A 14,177-nucleotide genomic window follows, 5' to 3' on the forward strand; every position below is an offset into this window, starting at 1 on the left:
CAGCCTCCCAAGTAGCTGGGATTACAGGCACCTGCCACCACACCTGGCTAATTTTTCTATCTTTAGTAGAGACAGGGTTTCACCACGTTGGCCAGGCTGGTCTCAAACTCCTGACCTCAGGTTATCCGTCCACCTCAGCCTCCCGAAGTGCTTGGATTACAGGCGTGAGCCACTGCACTTGGCCAAGAAAAAAAAGTTTCACTAAAAGATCTGATCTATTTTTAGGAAATTACCCTCGATAAAGGAGTGCTGAACAAATGTGACTATAGACACCCAGCTCGTCTACTTTGTTCTCAAGTCTATAATCTCTCCTTGTGGCTAAATCCAGTTAATACTTTTTAGTCCTTAACCGAATGTGTGTACAGAATCTGACACTCATGATCTCTCTAAAACTTGCCTCTCCCATGGCTTCTCTAACCATCACGAGTCTCCTGACTTTTTCCACTTCTCAAGACATTCCCTGGGGACACTCTTACAGTACACACCTCTGGTTACACATCCTTCATTCTCTGAATCACTTCTTTTCTCTCCCTGAATGATTTCTTCTTCTACACTAACAGCTTCACCCACCACCTGTACACCATACCCCTTTCTTGGATGTCTTAAAGGCATCTCAAACACTCAATATGCAACCATAAACTTGGCATCTTCTCCATGAAGGCTGCTCTTCCTCCTTGATTCCCTATCATGGTAGAAAGCAACACCTTACACTTGCCAGTCAACCAAGCCAAATCCAGGGGAGGTCCAGTGACAAGGCGGTCTTTCCTTCCCAAAATCCTTCCTATGTCATCAGCCACCAGGTTCTGCTTCTACCTCTTTATTATTTCTAAAGTTACTCCCTTCCCTTCATCTCATTGCCATGTGACCCACATCTTCATACTGCAGCTACAGAGTATGTTTCTCGAATTCAAACTTGGTCATATCTCTCTCCTCCTTACAACATTTCTGTGATTCTTTGCCACCTTCAGGAGAACACCCTACCTCCATGGCACAGCCCTGAGGCTCACTGGGGAAGTCTCCTGCTCCCCTCTCCAATCCCCTCATGTCACAGGCTCTCCAACACTTATCGCAAGCATTCCCCAAATGCACTCTGCTCTCTGGCCTCCCTGCCAGACACAAGCACACAGACACTTTTCTCCTGTTGGCAATTCCCACGAATACTCAGACAACACCTCTTGACCTGGCTTGGGGAAGGCCTTCTAGATAACTAACTGTCATCCAGGCACCTTTCCTATGTGCTACCTCAAGACTACGTCCATACCATCCCATAGCGCAGGACACAGCAAATGACTGGGTTTTTGTTTTTTGTTTTTTTATGTACACCTATGTTATCAGCCGGCCTTTCCTCCTAGATGGTGAATTCTTTGAGAGTGTCTTTTTGATCTCCCCTTGTCAGTACTGATTACAGTAACTGGCACATAGCAAATGTCGAATAATTGCCAAATAAATGAAGGAATGAATGCATGCATTCCTTCAGACTCCACATCAGTCTCAAAGGAGCAATTTCACATGCTAAAAACTGCCTATGAAAAGGATAAAGAAAAGGAAGCTAGGACTATGACATAATTACCTTACTGTATCAATACACTGCTTGTATTAACAGGGTCAATGACAAGTAAAAGCAAATGAATGTATCCCAGTACCATAAAACATGCTGTATGTTAAGTTGGGGCTTTGAAATTTGGGCATCTAAGATTCTGGGCTATCTGCAACAACAACAAAAAAAATGTGTATGTATCCTCGAGACAAATTGTAGGAAAAGTAAATGCAGAAGAAAGTTTGATGTTTTACATGTATCATTCACAGAACAACAGTGACTATATGACCCATGGCCCCTGCTCGGGTTGCAGTCCCTGAGTCTGACCTGGATGGGGCGGCCGGCAGTGAGCATGGCCCTCACATGCCTGCTAACCCTAGACCCCTTCTCTGCTTCAGAAATACAAAGTCAGCAAGAGAAGGGACCTGGAGCAACCAGATGGCAAACAGAAAAGAGTGAATTGCACGGGGTCCTAACAGTTTCAAAGAGTCTTAGGAAGGGTACCTCAGGAAGTATCAGCCTCAGGAAAGTGCCTCAGGGGACTGTATCCTCCCATCCTCACTACTTGACTCTTCTCTGTCCATATTCTTTTCTTGGGTGTCTCATTTCTTTTGTTATTCTGTCTTTTTTTTTTTTTTTTGAGACGGAGTCTCGCTCTGTTGCCCAGCCTGGAGGGCAGTGGCACAATCTTGGCTCACTGCAACCTCCGCCACCAGGGTTCAAGCAATTCTCCTGCCTCAACCTCCTGAGTAGCTGGGATTACAGGCGCCCACCACCACACCCGACTAATTTTGTATTTTTAGTAGAGATGAGGGTTCACCATATTGGCCAGGCTCGTCTCGAACTCCTGACCTCGTGATCTGCCCGCCTGGCCCTCCCAAAGTGCTGGGATTACAGGCATGAGCCACCGCGCCCGGCCTATTCTGCTCTTTTTTTGATGCTAAGGATCCCTAAATCTGCACATTAGGCCTCAGTCTCTGAAGTTCTTGTTATGTGTTTCCAACTGTCTGAGAGAAACAAGTCCTCCAACTGGGGATACAGAACATAACGACAGAAAAGGCAGAAACCTCCTCTAACACTGCTGGGGGCTTCCTGAGAAGGCCTCATGTAGAAAGAAGGTCTCAAACAAACCTCAGTGTTGAAGAGGGCACACCAAAAGGCGCAGTAGTTAAGCACCCAGCACTGACATCACACATGACTGGCTGGATCCCCAAATCCACCCTTACTACCTGTGTCAACCAGGCAAAGGTTTCTTAATCTCCCTAGGCCTCAATCACCTCATCTGAAACCTGAGAATGATAACGGCAGTCACCATATCAAGGGATCAACTGTTCTATTCACAGATTATTTTCAATATGCCTACAAAACCTCTAGTATTTCCTAAATCTTAATTTAAAAAAACAAAACAAAACAAAAAACACTTGACTGTTCTGTAAACGTTGTCCCTAAATCCCTCCTTGCCTTTCCCATAAAACTTCTAGAAAGATGGTCTATATATGGTCCATATTTATGCTTGGTCCCTCTACATTCAGCTCAACATTCTACGGAAACATCTCCTTTGGGTTAACAATGGCCTAACTGGCGATTATAGCTCTTGTTCATGAATCTTGCTTGCAATGATGAGGCAAATCAGAAAAGAAAAGAAGCCTTTCATCATGGTAGGGGCCTCAAGGTAAACTGCTTAGATGGGCTAAGGTGTTTACTTACCCGGAGGAACCAGAAACAGCACAGTGGAAGGGATGGAGGAGGAATGGTATTGCGGAAGGGAAGCCAAAACTCAGCAACAGAGGAGGATACTAAAACCAGAATCAAGCAGTGAGCATGCCTGGCCAGGGAAAACATTAGGTACCAGAGGACATGAACAAGGTGAGATCCAGAATTTTAGCCAGATGGAAGCCAGAAGTTCAGAACTCCAAGCACCTGGGCCCATTTTTAAAAGGTGCTGTAGTTATTTGATGCTTGGGTTGGCAGCATTCGTCCACAGCATTTCTCAGTATTAACCCTCTCCTCCTCCACATCTTGGCAACACTCCCTCCCTGCTCTTCTCAAGACCCCTGGTCCTTAGTTCCTAAGAAGGCATCATCTCCCCCATCCCCACTGCAGTGTTGCACTCAGCGGGGGCTATCTTCTTGTCTTCCTACTCCGCCTGAGCTATGGTGCCAGGAATTCTAGCTCATCTGATCACTGAATCTGTTTTTTTCTTCTCCTTGGGCATGAAGCTAGAATGCACTTCCCAGCTTCCCCCGCAGTTAGGGTAGTTATGTGACCAGTCCTAGCTAACAGAAAGTAAGTACAAGTGGAGCTCCCTGTTTCTACTACTGGCCCTCAAAAGATCCCTGTTGAGATCCTTCACCCTATTTTCATTGAGGGCAACCGTGGGAGGAGGGCAGTGAAGATGGAAGTGTTTCTTTCTATACAGAATGACTGTGAATGACTACACAGAGAAAAGCCTTCACTGCGAATCAGAAACGCATATGTTGGATTTTATGTGAGCATGAAATAAATTTCTACTGTGTTAAGCCACTGACATTTTGAGGTTTATCTGTTGTAGCAGCCATCATCTTCGCTGTTAAGTCCCAAATCTAGATATCGTGAGTCCAAAACTCTAGGCTTAACATTAGACCCAAATTTCTAACTTCTTTCCTGTCCTTCGCCGGACTAACTTCTAATATTTTGCAGAAATTATGCCCTAAACCTCTTGGACTGGGTTGGGTTTCTTCCATATGTGTTTCCAGAGCACCTTACTTATTATCATGTTAATTGTTTAGTCATCTGCCTCCCCAACTCTATGGTGAACTTTTTGAGAGTAGACTGTGTTTTAATCTTGTTATCCTCTGTGTCCAGTTGGCATTCAGGAAGAGTTTCTTTTTGTTCTTCATCTTTAAATTAAAAGCAAAGTGCATTTAGTGGTACTAAGAAACAAGAACACATCACCAGTGGTAAGTGAGTATTGGCAGCATATACCCCTGTTCAGTGTGATGAGAAGAGCCCTTCACCTCCATAGTTGTTTTTCTCAAATCCATACCCCTAGTCTAATCATGTGGAGAATAGTCTCTTGTAAAAACAAATAGATGAATGACTAAATATAAGAATTAGGATTTGTCATAAAAATATGAAGGTTCAAAAGTGATGTGATCAAAGTTCATAAAATAATGAAGGGTATGGGGAGGAGTGGCTGAGTAGGGAAATTTTTTAATTAATCTCTAGCAAAACAGAAATAAAGAGAAATTATTAAATGTTGGAAGAAGGATTTTTTTTTAAGATTTAAGGACAAAATAAAGAAAGCTTTACTGAGAAGTTAGTGAACTTGAGCTTTTTAACTTCAAGAATTAATGGCAAATATTTAAAAGCTACCAAAGAAAACTTGGTTTGCTGAGAGTATTTCCCAAGCCTTTTGAGGTTGATCATGGAAGAAACAATATAGCTTTCCAGAATATATCCATCCCTTACACAGATCCCTGAAAGACAGGAGATATTTAAAGCCCCTTTTGTAATATCAAAATCATGGTTTAAATACATTCGAGTGACGCTGCCTCACGTTTCACCAGCTAACATCCCAGTGACAATTCACTCAGATTCTCCCACCCACTGGGCAGTAGCATTTAGGGCACCTGTGAAGAGCCCAAGGCTGGGGGTGGGCAACCAAAAGTGGAGCTAGAAAACAATCCAGAATTTTCTAGGGCACTCCTTCTGGTCCTTCACCCAGCAGATGCAGAATTTTCCTGTACATACCAAGGCAAAACTATTTCAAAGCCTATGAGTGACTTACAGAAATAACTAGCATCCCCACTTTACTTCCAGACTTTCTATTCTCCACACCTGGGGAAATTCACATAAGGAAATAACTAGACTAATAAAAAGTTTTGCTCTTTGAGTGATTTCTATTAACTCTCTAAAAACTAACTTTTAAAATATAGACCATAAATTAGTGTTGGATTCTGTCCATCCTTGACCTTTCAATCACTTTCACTAGTTCAAGCCATTTAACTTTCATCTGGAAAGGTATGACTGATCTAAAGGAAGCTAAAACATAAAACAGACATTTTCCTTTCTCAGAAACAATGTTTAACTCAGAACTTCACTCTGAAAGATTCAAAGTAGCACACTCACCTGTAGCTGGGATATAGTTAAAGGGTACCGGAATAATATCCAGGTGACACCTTCACTGCAAGGTGGGATGGTAAGAGAGCCTTCATACACCCAGTAATCCCGCAGCAGAGGGTCTGCACGGCCAAGTGGACATGTCATGGAAAAGGCAAGTGAATTAACAACAATCCTGATGACTCCAACAATTTCCAAAATTACAAACTGTCCAAATGACGCTTCTAAGATGGATGTCATTTTTAAACTAGAGCCCCACAGTCTTATACTACTCATTGTGGAGAAAATAATTGATAAAAAGCATGATGAATTCTCTATTATTTACAGTGATTTCAATCAATGGATTACTATATATACCTGTCAAGTTTAATCACTTTAGAAGTGCTATCTATATTTTGGGTCTTTTCACTTTATTAAAGGATTTACCTATTTCATATCTAATATTTATTGAACGCTTACGACATGCCAACAATTTACTTTAATTCATTTAACCTTCACAACAAACCAGTGAGACAGGTAGTAATATTAATGTTACATTTCAGATGGGGAAACAGAATCTCAAAAGAGTAGTAGTTTGCCTAAGGTCACTCAGCTAATAATCACTGGCAGAGCCAGGATTCGAATTCAGTCTGGCTTCATAACCTGTATTTTTTTTTTCTTAAGAGACAGGGTCTGGCTCTATCACCCAGGCTGCTGGAGTGTGGTGGTGTGATCATGAATCACTGCAGCCTCAAACTCCTGGGCTCAAATGATCATCTCACCTCAGCCTCCCAAGCAGCTGGGACTATGGGTGCACACCACCACAGCCAGCAATTATTTCTTCTTTTTTTGAGAGAGAGGTCTGGCTATGGCTAGTCTCAAACTCTTGGCCTCAAGCAATCCTCTTGCATCAGTCTGCCAAAGTGTTGGGATTACATAGGTATGAGCATGTCTGTCTGAAAGCCTGTATTTTTAACCATTCAGCTCTAGCTACCACTATACTGCTTCCGCAACAGCAAAATACTAAAATCATATTACAATAGAACAAAATGAGTCATTCTGATGAAATGCTTTAGCTCTGCATTAGAGGAATTTATGACTAATATGATGGATAAATGTTTAACATGATAGAAATCGGTTTGTTGTAGAGCAATTAAATGTAGAAAATAGAAGATACAATGCATCAACTGGTTTTGTTTAAAACACTAAGAGACAGCACATAATTTGGGCAGAGAAATGTGAAGATCAAAATTTTATATACAACCACCTTTAAATCATATTCTGGGTATTTAACGCATAATTGTTACCTGTACAGAAATACAATTGGAATAATATATAATAATAGTATTACTGCAGAGAGATAACCTTATAAAATTAGACACAAAGTTTATTTTACTCTAAAGATTAAGAACTCCACTGATCAATCTTAGAAGTACATGAAGGCTTTTTCTTTGTTTGTTCGTTTGTTTGTTTGAGACAGAGTTTCACTCTGTCGCCCAGGCTGGAGAGCAGTCACGTGATAGCTCACTGCAATCTCCGCCTCCTGGGTTCAAGCGATTCTCCTGCTTCAGCCTCCTGAGTAGCTGGGATTACAGGCATGAGCCACCGCACCCAGCCAAAGTTATTTTATTATACTGGTGCTTTACACAGAGGTAGCAATTTTTACAAATGACAACCCTACGAAAGCACGAAAGCTCTTCATGGATCAATGGAACTAGCAGCAAAGTGTCTCTTTATTATTTCAAAAGGTTTACTTCCATATTTAGAGTAATCTGGAAATGGTATCTGCTAAAGAGAATATAAATTGCAAATAAATTTTATCAATTAACAATATATAGTTTTGCACAGTCTGAAGAAAACAATGTAACTATAGCCACAGTTAAAATTCATTTTATGCAATCAGATAAATACTCACCTGGTAATAAAGTGTTAGGATTAAAGCAAGGTATTGTTTTGGACTTCCCCTGAAAAAGAAAAAAATATTTACCCAATGTTAATGTAATATTTCTAGATTTTAGAATAAAAAATCCATTAGAACTAAAAAATTAGAACGAAGTCTTTTCTGAATGGCCTTATCAGGTCCCACAGACTTGTGGGTATCTCCTCCCACCTTCTCATTGGAGTAACATTGTCTGGTTCCTGCTCTAATTCTATGGCTATTTCCTTTGCTACCACAGTTCAATTCTCCCTGTAAGTCCTGGTGTGGAACCTACACTTGGTGCCCCATCTGCCCCATGCCAGTTACCTTTTCTGCTCTGAGCACATTCATACCAGAGACTTGGGCTAAATTCTCATTGTAAAATGCCTGAACCCTGGATGGGGGAATTTTCAAAATGCCTTTCCTCCTGCTTGCTTTCATTTCAGCTCCTAACCTTTTTGGCATTACAACCTGGCTTGCAACTTCTTGTTTTGTCCTATTTGGATTTGGTAACTCAGTTCTGGGATCTATGCTAGATGCTCTCCTCATCTGGAAAGGGAGATCTGAAACAGATGGAAATATTCTGTTGGGATCAGTGTTTATCAAAGCTAGATATAAATTTCAAGGGAATCATTTGTGCCCTTATTCAACAATTCACATTTAAGATCATCATTTCAAATCATGTCATTTAAGTTGCTTATACTTTAGAGGCAAATAGTCCTGTCACGTGAATCAGATGTTTCTTAAAAGATTTTTCTCTATTGATACAGATGCAATAGGGAAAGTTATTGCATAACCTCCAAGTCCCTTCCTGACTCCCTGGGACTATTTCAAACATTAAAGAATCTAGCTTACTTGCCTCCCCAATCCCCCTGAATTCCATAATGACTGGTGTCCTATTAAATGATGAAATAAAGGAAATTTTCTCAGTCCACTGCAGTTGTACAAATATAAGTCAAAATGTGCCCTTATTGTCTTTTTATCAGTTTCTTTTATCTGGACTGGGCATCCCTTGGAAGCCGGGTTCCTTCCAAACCTACTCAGGAGATCTTCAGTGGAGGTTCTGCCTGGTTCAGGATACCCTGGGCTGTGCTAGTATAAAGCTAATCAAACTTGATTCCCAAATTGATCTTTCTTAAAACTGGCTTTGGGTCTCTGGATCTCCTGTAATTAAACAAGTTCAATTTCTGCTCTGTATCACCAGCAGCCCTATAAGACTAGACTACTTCCCCTCCCCAAGGCCACTCACATTCAGCTGACTAAGTGTGAGCCAAGAAGGCACTGCTTATAAGAGACTGGCATTGGGCCGGGCACGGTGGCTCACACCTGTAATCCCAGCACTTTGCAAGGCTGAGGTGGGTGGATCATGAGGTCAACAGATCAAGACCACCCTGGCCAACATGGTGAAACCCTGTCTCTACTAAAAATACAAAAATTAGCTGGGCGTGGTGGTGGCATTGGCTTCCTAGCAATGCTAGGCCATATCATTGCAGGGTCATGTGGATCACCTTCTCTTGGATATTATCTTACCACATATGTGTATTTGTTTTGTTTTTTTTAAATTTATTTAACATAAATACTTTGAAATATGATTCCCCAAATTTTTATTTGTTTCATTTATACAACTTTCCTATAGCATGCAGGTAGGAAAGGGTTAACTCAGCAGGCCTGAGTTGCTCAAACCCTGCACATCCCATATAAAGGCCTGTCTTCAGGACTAACTCTTTGCTCTTGGGATATAACCTCTGAGCTTGGAATATTCTACCTGATAAGACTGTTTCTGTGTGCCTGCAGCCTTGGGCCATGCTGTATTTATGGTGAACTCCTGTTGTTATATGTCTGAGGCCTTGAGACATACTGTACCAATTGCAACAGATAAGCTGATGCTGACAATGTGACTTATGGCAAAGAGGGTAGGGAGACAGTTGCTGCTAGCGAATGAGTAGCTGAGGTCAGTTATGTTGCATGCATTTAGTGCTTGCATGATTGATCCCTAATAAATCTCTGGACACTAAGGCTAGAGTGAGCTTCCGTAGTTGTCAACACTTCACACATGTTGTGACACATCATTGCTAGGAGAATTAGGGGCATCCTCAACGTAACTCCACTGGGAGGGGACACCTGGAAGCTTGTGCCTGGTTTCCCCCGGACTTCATTCCATGCACCTTTCCCTCTGCTTTTTGATCTGTTTCTTTTCATTGTAATAAACCATAACCACAAGGATAGCAGCTTTTATGAGATCTGTGAGTCCTAACACAGCATCGAGCCCGCAGGTGGTCACAGGGACCTCCTACACAGCCAGTATTTCTATATTATTTTAAATAATTACTTACCTTATACTGAATATCTTGGAGGATCTCAGTCACAGCCTTCAAGCCAACATGTTCCTTTCCTATCTGAAAAATATAAAGCATAAACCACAACCACAACATTTTTCAGTGTTTAGCTTTAACTAAAAAAAAACTAACAGGGCCAAGTGTGGTGGCTCATGCCTGTAATCCCAGCACTTTGGGAGGCCAAGTTGGGTGGATCATGAGGTTAAGAGATCAAGGCCATCCTGGCTAACACGGTGAAACCCTGTCTCTACTAAAAATGCAAAAAATTAGCTGGGCATGGTGGCACACGCCTGAAGTCCCAGCTACTCAGGAGGGTGAGGAAGAAGAATCGCTTGAGCCCAGGAGCCGGAGAGGTTGCAATGAGCCAAGATCATGCCACTGCACTCCAGCCTGGGTGACAGAGCAAGACTCTGTCTCAAAAAAAAAAAAAAAAAAACTAACAGAACTCGGTTCTAGTCCATCTGAATGTCCTTTTTGAGGAATAATTAAATGGCCTTTTATTAATAACTAGGTGAATGTCTACTAAAGGTAATTAAAGTTGTAACAAAGCTAGTATAATAAAGTATTAGTTATGTAAATGTCCAAGAACTCATTCTAAATTCTTTTTACTATTTATAGAGATCACTCACTTTGCTATATGTAGTATATCAAATTATAAAATACTGTTATATAAAAATATCAAGGATATTTTTGAATTAAAATTACTCAGTACATGTTCAAACCCTTCCATGTTTAACTCTGGCATTTATAGATCATTGCTATAAAGATTTTAACAATACTGAAAAATTATATTAACTTAGAAAAGCAGGTGTGTGATTTTGTATGTTAAATTCACCAAAATCAAGACCTTTCTTGATTACTACTAGACATAATTTTATAACTACCCTTCTATTCTTAAATAAATACGAATGTGCTTTTTATAGCCTTCTCTTTAAAAACATATCACTATATATTATTAGTGCATAAAATGCTCCCAAAAAATGGAGACAAAAAAATTCTAATATTTAATATTCTTGACTTTGGCTTTAAAACTTTTAAGTGAAATCTGACCAATTTCCAATGGTCCATGATAATGGAGGAGAATAATGGAGGTCATTTAGAACCTCAAATAAACAATCATTGCTTTTGACAGTTTTTCTCCTTCCACATAGATATTTGGAGAATGATCTAAGAGACGCGAGTAGCTGTCGATATGTTCACATTCTCTGTTTCTCCCAATGTTAACTAACTGTAAAACATGCAGATGAAAGAGCATCCAAAGGGACAGCAGAGAGGCAAGAAACGCTCCACCTAAGATAGGCCAGTCAGCTCTAAACAATCAAGACGTGAACTAGTTTCCAAGAGTCTACAGTTATTCCTCAGATAGGCCCTAAAAACAGAAAATAAATTTTCTAAAGTTAAAAACAAAAAAAAATTTTAAACCTCATGCATATGTACCTGTGGCAGCAGCCTGAATTTTTAGGCAAAATCATTACCCATTCTTCAGGAGAAATGGACTTCTCTTTTGTCTCACTGGTTTAACCATGCTATAGCACTGGGAGGCCTACGTCTGCACTTGGGGTCTGTTTTCATCTCAGGCATCTCCTGTCAGGTTGTAAACTCTTTGAAGAGTCCACATATGAACACTAAGGCCACTCAATGTGGCAGCTCAGGAACAGGCTCACTTTGCACTGGACTGCCTGGATTCCAATCCTGACTCTGCCACCTCTTAGTTGTGTGGCCTTAAGCAAGTGTAGTTAACCTCTACATCCTTCCGCTTCCTCAGCTATTTGCTGGGGAGGATAAAAATGATAGGGTTGAAGATAAGATTAAATCAAATAAAGACTGTGGAACAGGCTTGGATCATCATAATTCACTTAATGTCCATTATTATTCTTAATCTGGACGCCCTACAGCATCAAATATAGTTTTTCCATAGAGTAGCGCTTAACGACTATTACTAGCTCCTTCTATCTATAAAGACTCCGTGGGCAAAACTTCCTATCTTGCAAATTCTATAAACTCTGCTATTATGCCATCTCTTTCTTTTCCTTCCTTGCCAAATTTGTGTATAAAGAAATGATGACCAGCAAAAAGCAAGTACTGATGATAATCTCCACACCCCAGCTGCTAAAACCGTGCAAGCAACTTTTCAGATAACATAACCTGGTACCAAGAGTCCACCAGGAACCTTGAGAACAACTCATTTCTCACCTCTCACCTTTGCCATCTTTCACCATCACTGGAAATGCAGACCACTTTGGTCCGTTCTCCTTGCCTGGCATCTCAGCCCTGAACCACCTGTTTGTTTGTTTGTTTGTTTTTTTACTTCTAACTCAATCTCTCCTTATCTTCCACTGCATTCTCTAGAACAGAACAACTGTGCATTTCTGCCAATATCTCCCACCACTTCCTGATCTACCTGAACCCCTCGAGTCTGCCCAAAGGCACAGCTCTTTTGCAGGCCTTTCAAGTGGATGCCATGCAGTCCCCCAGGGAGACAGACTGGGGTCCATGGTCAGTGCACTCTTGCTCCCTTCAGGGTGGAACTCTCTGACCCACGTGCTCAAGCCATCCTCCCGAGGGGACCATCCTCTAAGGCTATCATGCCCTCCTTCTTTCTCCTTTACTGACCCACTAGTCAATCTCTCCCAGGCATCACCTCCTGCTGCCACCCTGGACGACTTCAGCATCCAGGGGGTGACCCATCCCGTCCCTGGCCTAAGTCTCTTCACCCCTCAGTCTGTGGTGTTCTGCCCCATTCCACCTCAGCAAACCAACCCTGAGGACACTCCTGGTACGTGCTCTCATTCTGAAAAGTTCAACTCTGAAAGACTGGCCTCTCTGACCAGATGCCCCGGGCCATCCAGCTCTCCTGCTCTTTCCTCTCTCCCCTTCACTGGTCACCAGGTGCCAAGGCTGGCAGGTCCTTGTGGCTTCTCCTTCGCCCTCCTGCCTAGACATGGTGTGGGACTGGCTAGACAGAATGATATCTCTCCAACCACTCTCCATTCTTTAATCCTTTTACCTCCTAAATCATCTGCTCTGTGATGGATCAACACAACAACTTACTAGAAGTCTCTACTCCTTTACCCGGATAAAGAACAACCCACCATACCCTGTCCTGTATGATCTGGGGTGTCCAATCCCAAGGGGGTTTCCCTCAGTGACTGCCAAGTCTATTATCATCCCCCTCTGGTCTATTTCAAGACTCAATCCCACACCCACGTTTTCTTTGCTCTATAAATAATTTTGCTTTGTGTGTCTCAGAGATAATGAAGGTTGTCAGCCATGAACTCCCTCAATGTCCTGCCTTTCTCCACCTACAAATCGGCCCCATGTGTGCCCACCCTTTCCTCCTGGCCCTCTGTTTTGGAGAAGCGGTGGGTCTGCTCCTTTCTGAGATTAGTCCACCTGCATAAGCTCTCCATCCCATGCCCTCTTGCCTCCTCCAGGACTTTTCCACATCAGTGACACCCTCTCTTTCCAGTATTTTTAATCTCTATGTCTGCAATAGCTCTTATTGCTCAGGGGAAAAAAAAAAAAAACTACAGGCAGATCTCAGATCTCAAAAGATTCACTGGACATCGTCGCTAGTTATTGCCCCATCTGTCCTTCCTTCCTTTGGCCAAGCTTCTTGGAAGGAAAGTCTACTCAATGTCTCCGACTTCCTCCCTCCAAATTTCTCTCCTCCAGCCTGAGGACTCGACCTCCCGGATGGATTTCAGCCCATCCCTCCTTCCCCTCTCCTTCCCTCCTTCCTTCCTTCCTTCCTGAAATTTTGCTCTCAGTTCTGCGATTTCACTCTCTCCTGAGAATTTGCATACAGATAACCTGAATTTTTCATCACAGAAACTTATGAAAAGTTAGAAAAAGTGTGCTTGCTCTCCAGGCTTTCCCTTGCCTGCAATAATGCAGCTTGCTCTTGGAAATACTCGCATTAGTTCTAAGGGGCTGGGTTTTCAGTCCGGGGCTCTACGAATCCAGGTCACCTGTTACATGCTACGAATCAGGAAGTGAAAATACTAAGTTATCACACCTAATTCCATCCACAAATATTTATTGAGTACCAATTCCAAAGATGAAACTGACATGTTCCTTTCCCTTCTATATATGAATATGTGGTTATTTGTATTCTTATTTTTATTTTACTATTTTTTATTCTTACTTTTAATAATGAGATAGTACCTTCTACTGTCTCAATTTCTCAAATTTGGATACTTTGTTAACTTTTCTGGGTTATAAGAGTAGCCTTTCATAACTGTTACTTCAATATACTAAAAATTATCAAAATATATTTGTATAATGAAAAAATTTTTCATTAATA

At 41.6% G+C, this 14,177-nt stretch overlaps 1 protein-coding gene across 1 annotated transcript in view; it reads right to left on the reverse strand.

Annotated features, from left to right (window-relative positions):
* Nucleotides 1-14,177, reverse strand: part of CA8 (carbonic anhydrase 8) — a 93,354-nt gene that overhangs the window by 27,681 nt on the left and 51,496 nt on the right. Inside the window, exons 5-7 of the mRNA XM_003256018.4 lie at nt 9,869-9,931; nt 7,533-7,581; nt 5,648-5,760 (exon numbers count right to left, since the gene is read on the reverse strand). Coding sequence (XP_003256066.1) covers nt 5,648-5,760; nt 7,533-7,581; nt 9,869-9,931 — 225 coding nt within the window. The remainder of the gene's footprint in view (nt 1-5,647; nt 5,761-7,532; nt 7,582-9,868; nt 9,932-14,177) is intronic.

This window comes from Nomascus leucogenys, chromosome 16 (assembly GCF_006542625.1).
Source record: "Nomascus leucogenys isolate Asia chromosome 16, Asia_NLE_v1, whole genome shotgun sequence".
Classification (NCBI taxonomy): Eukaryota; Metazoa; Chordata; class Mammalia; order Primates; family Hylobatidae; genus Nomascus; species Nomascus leucogenys.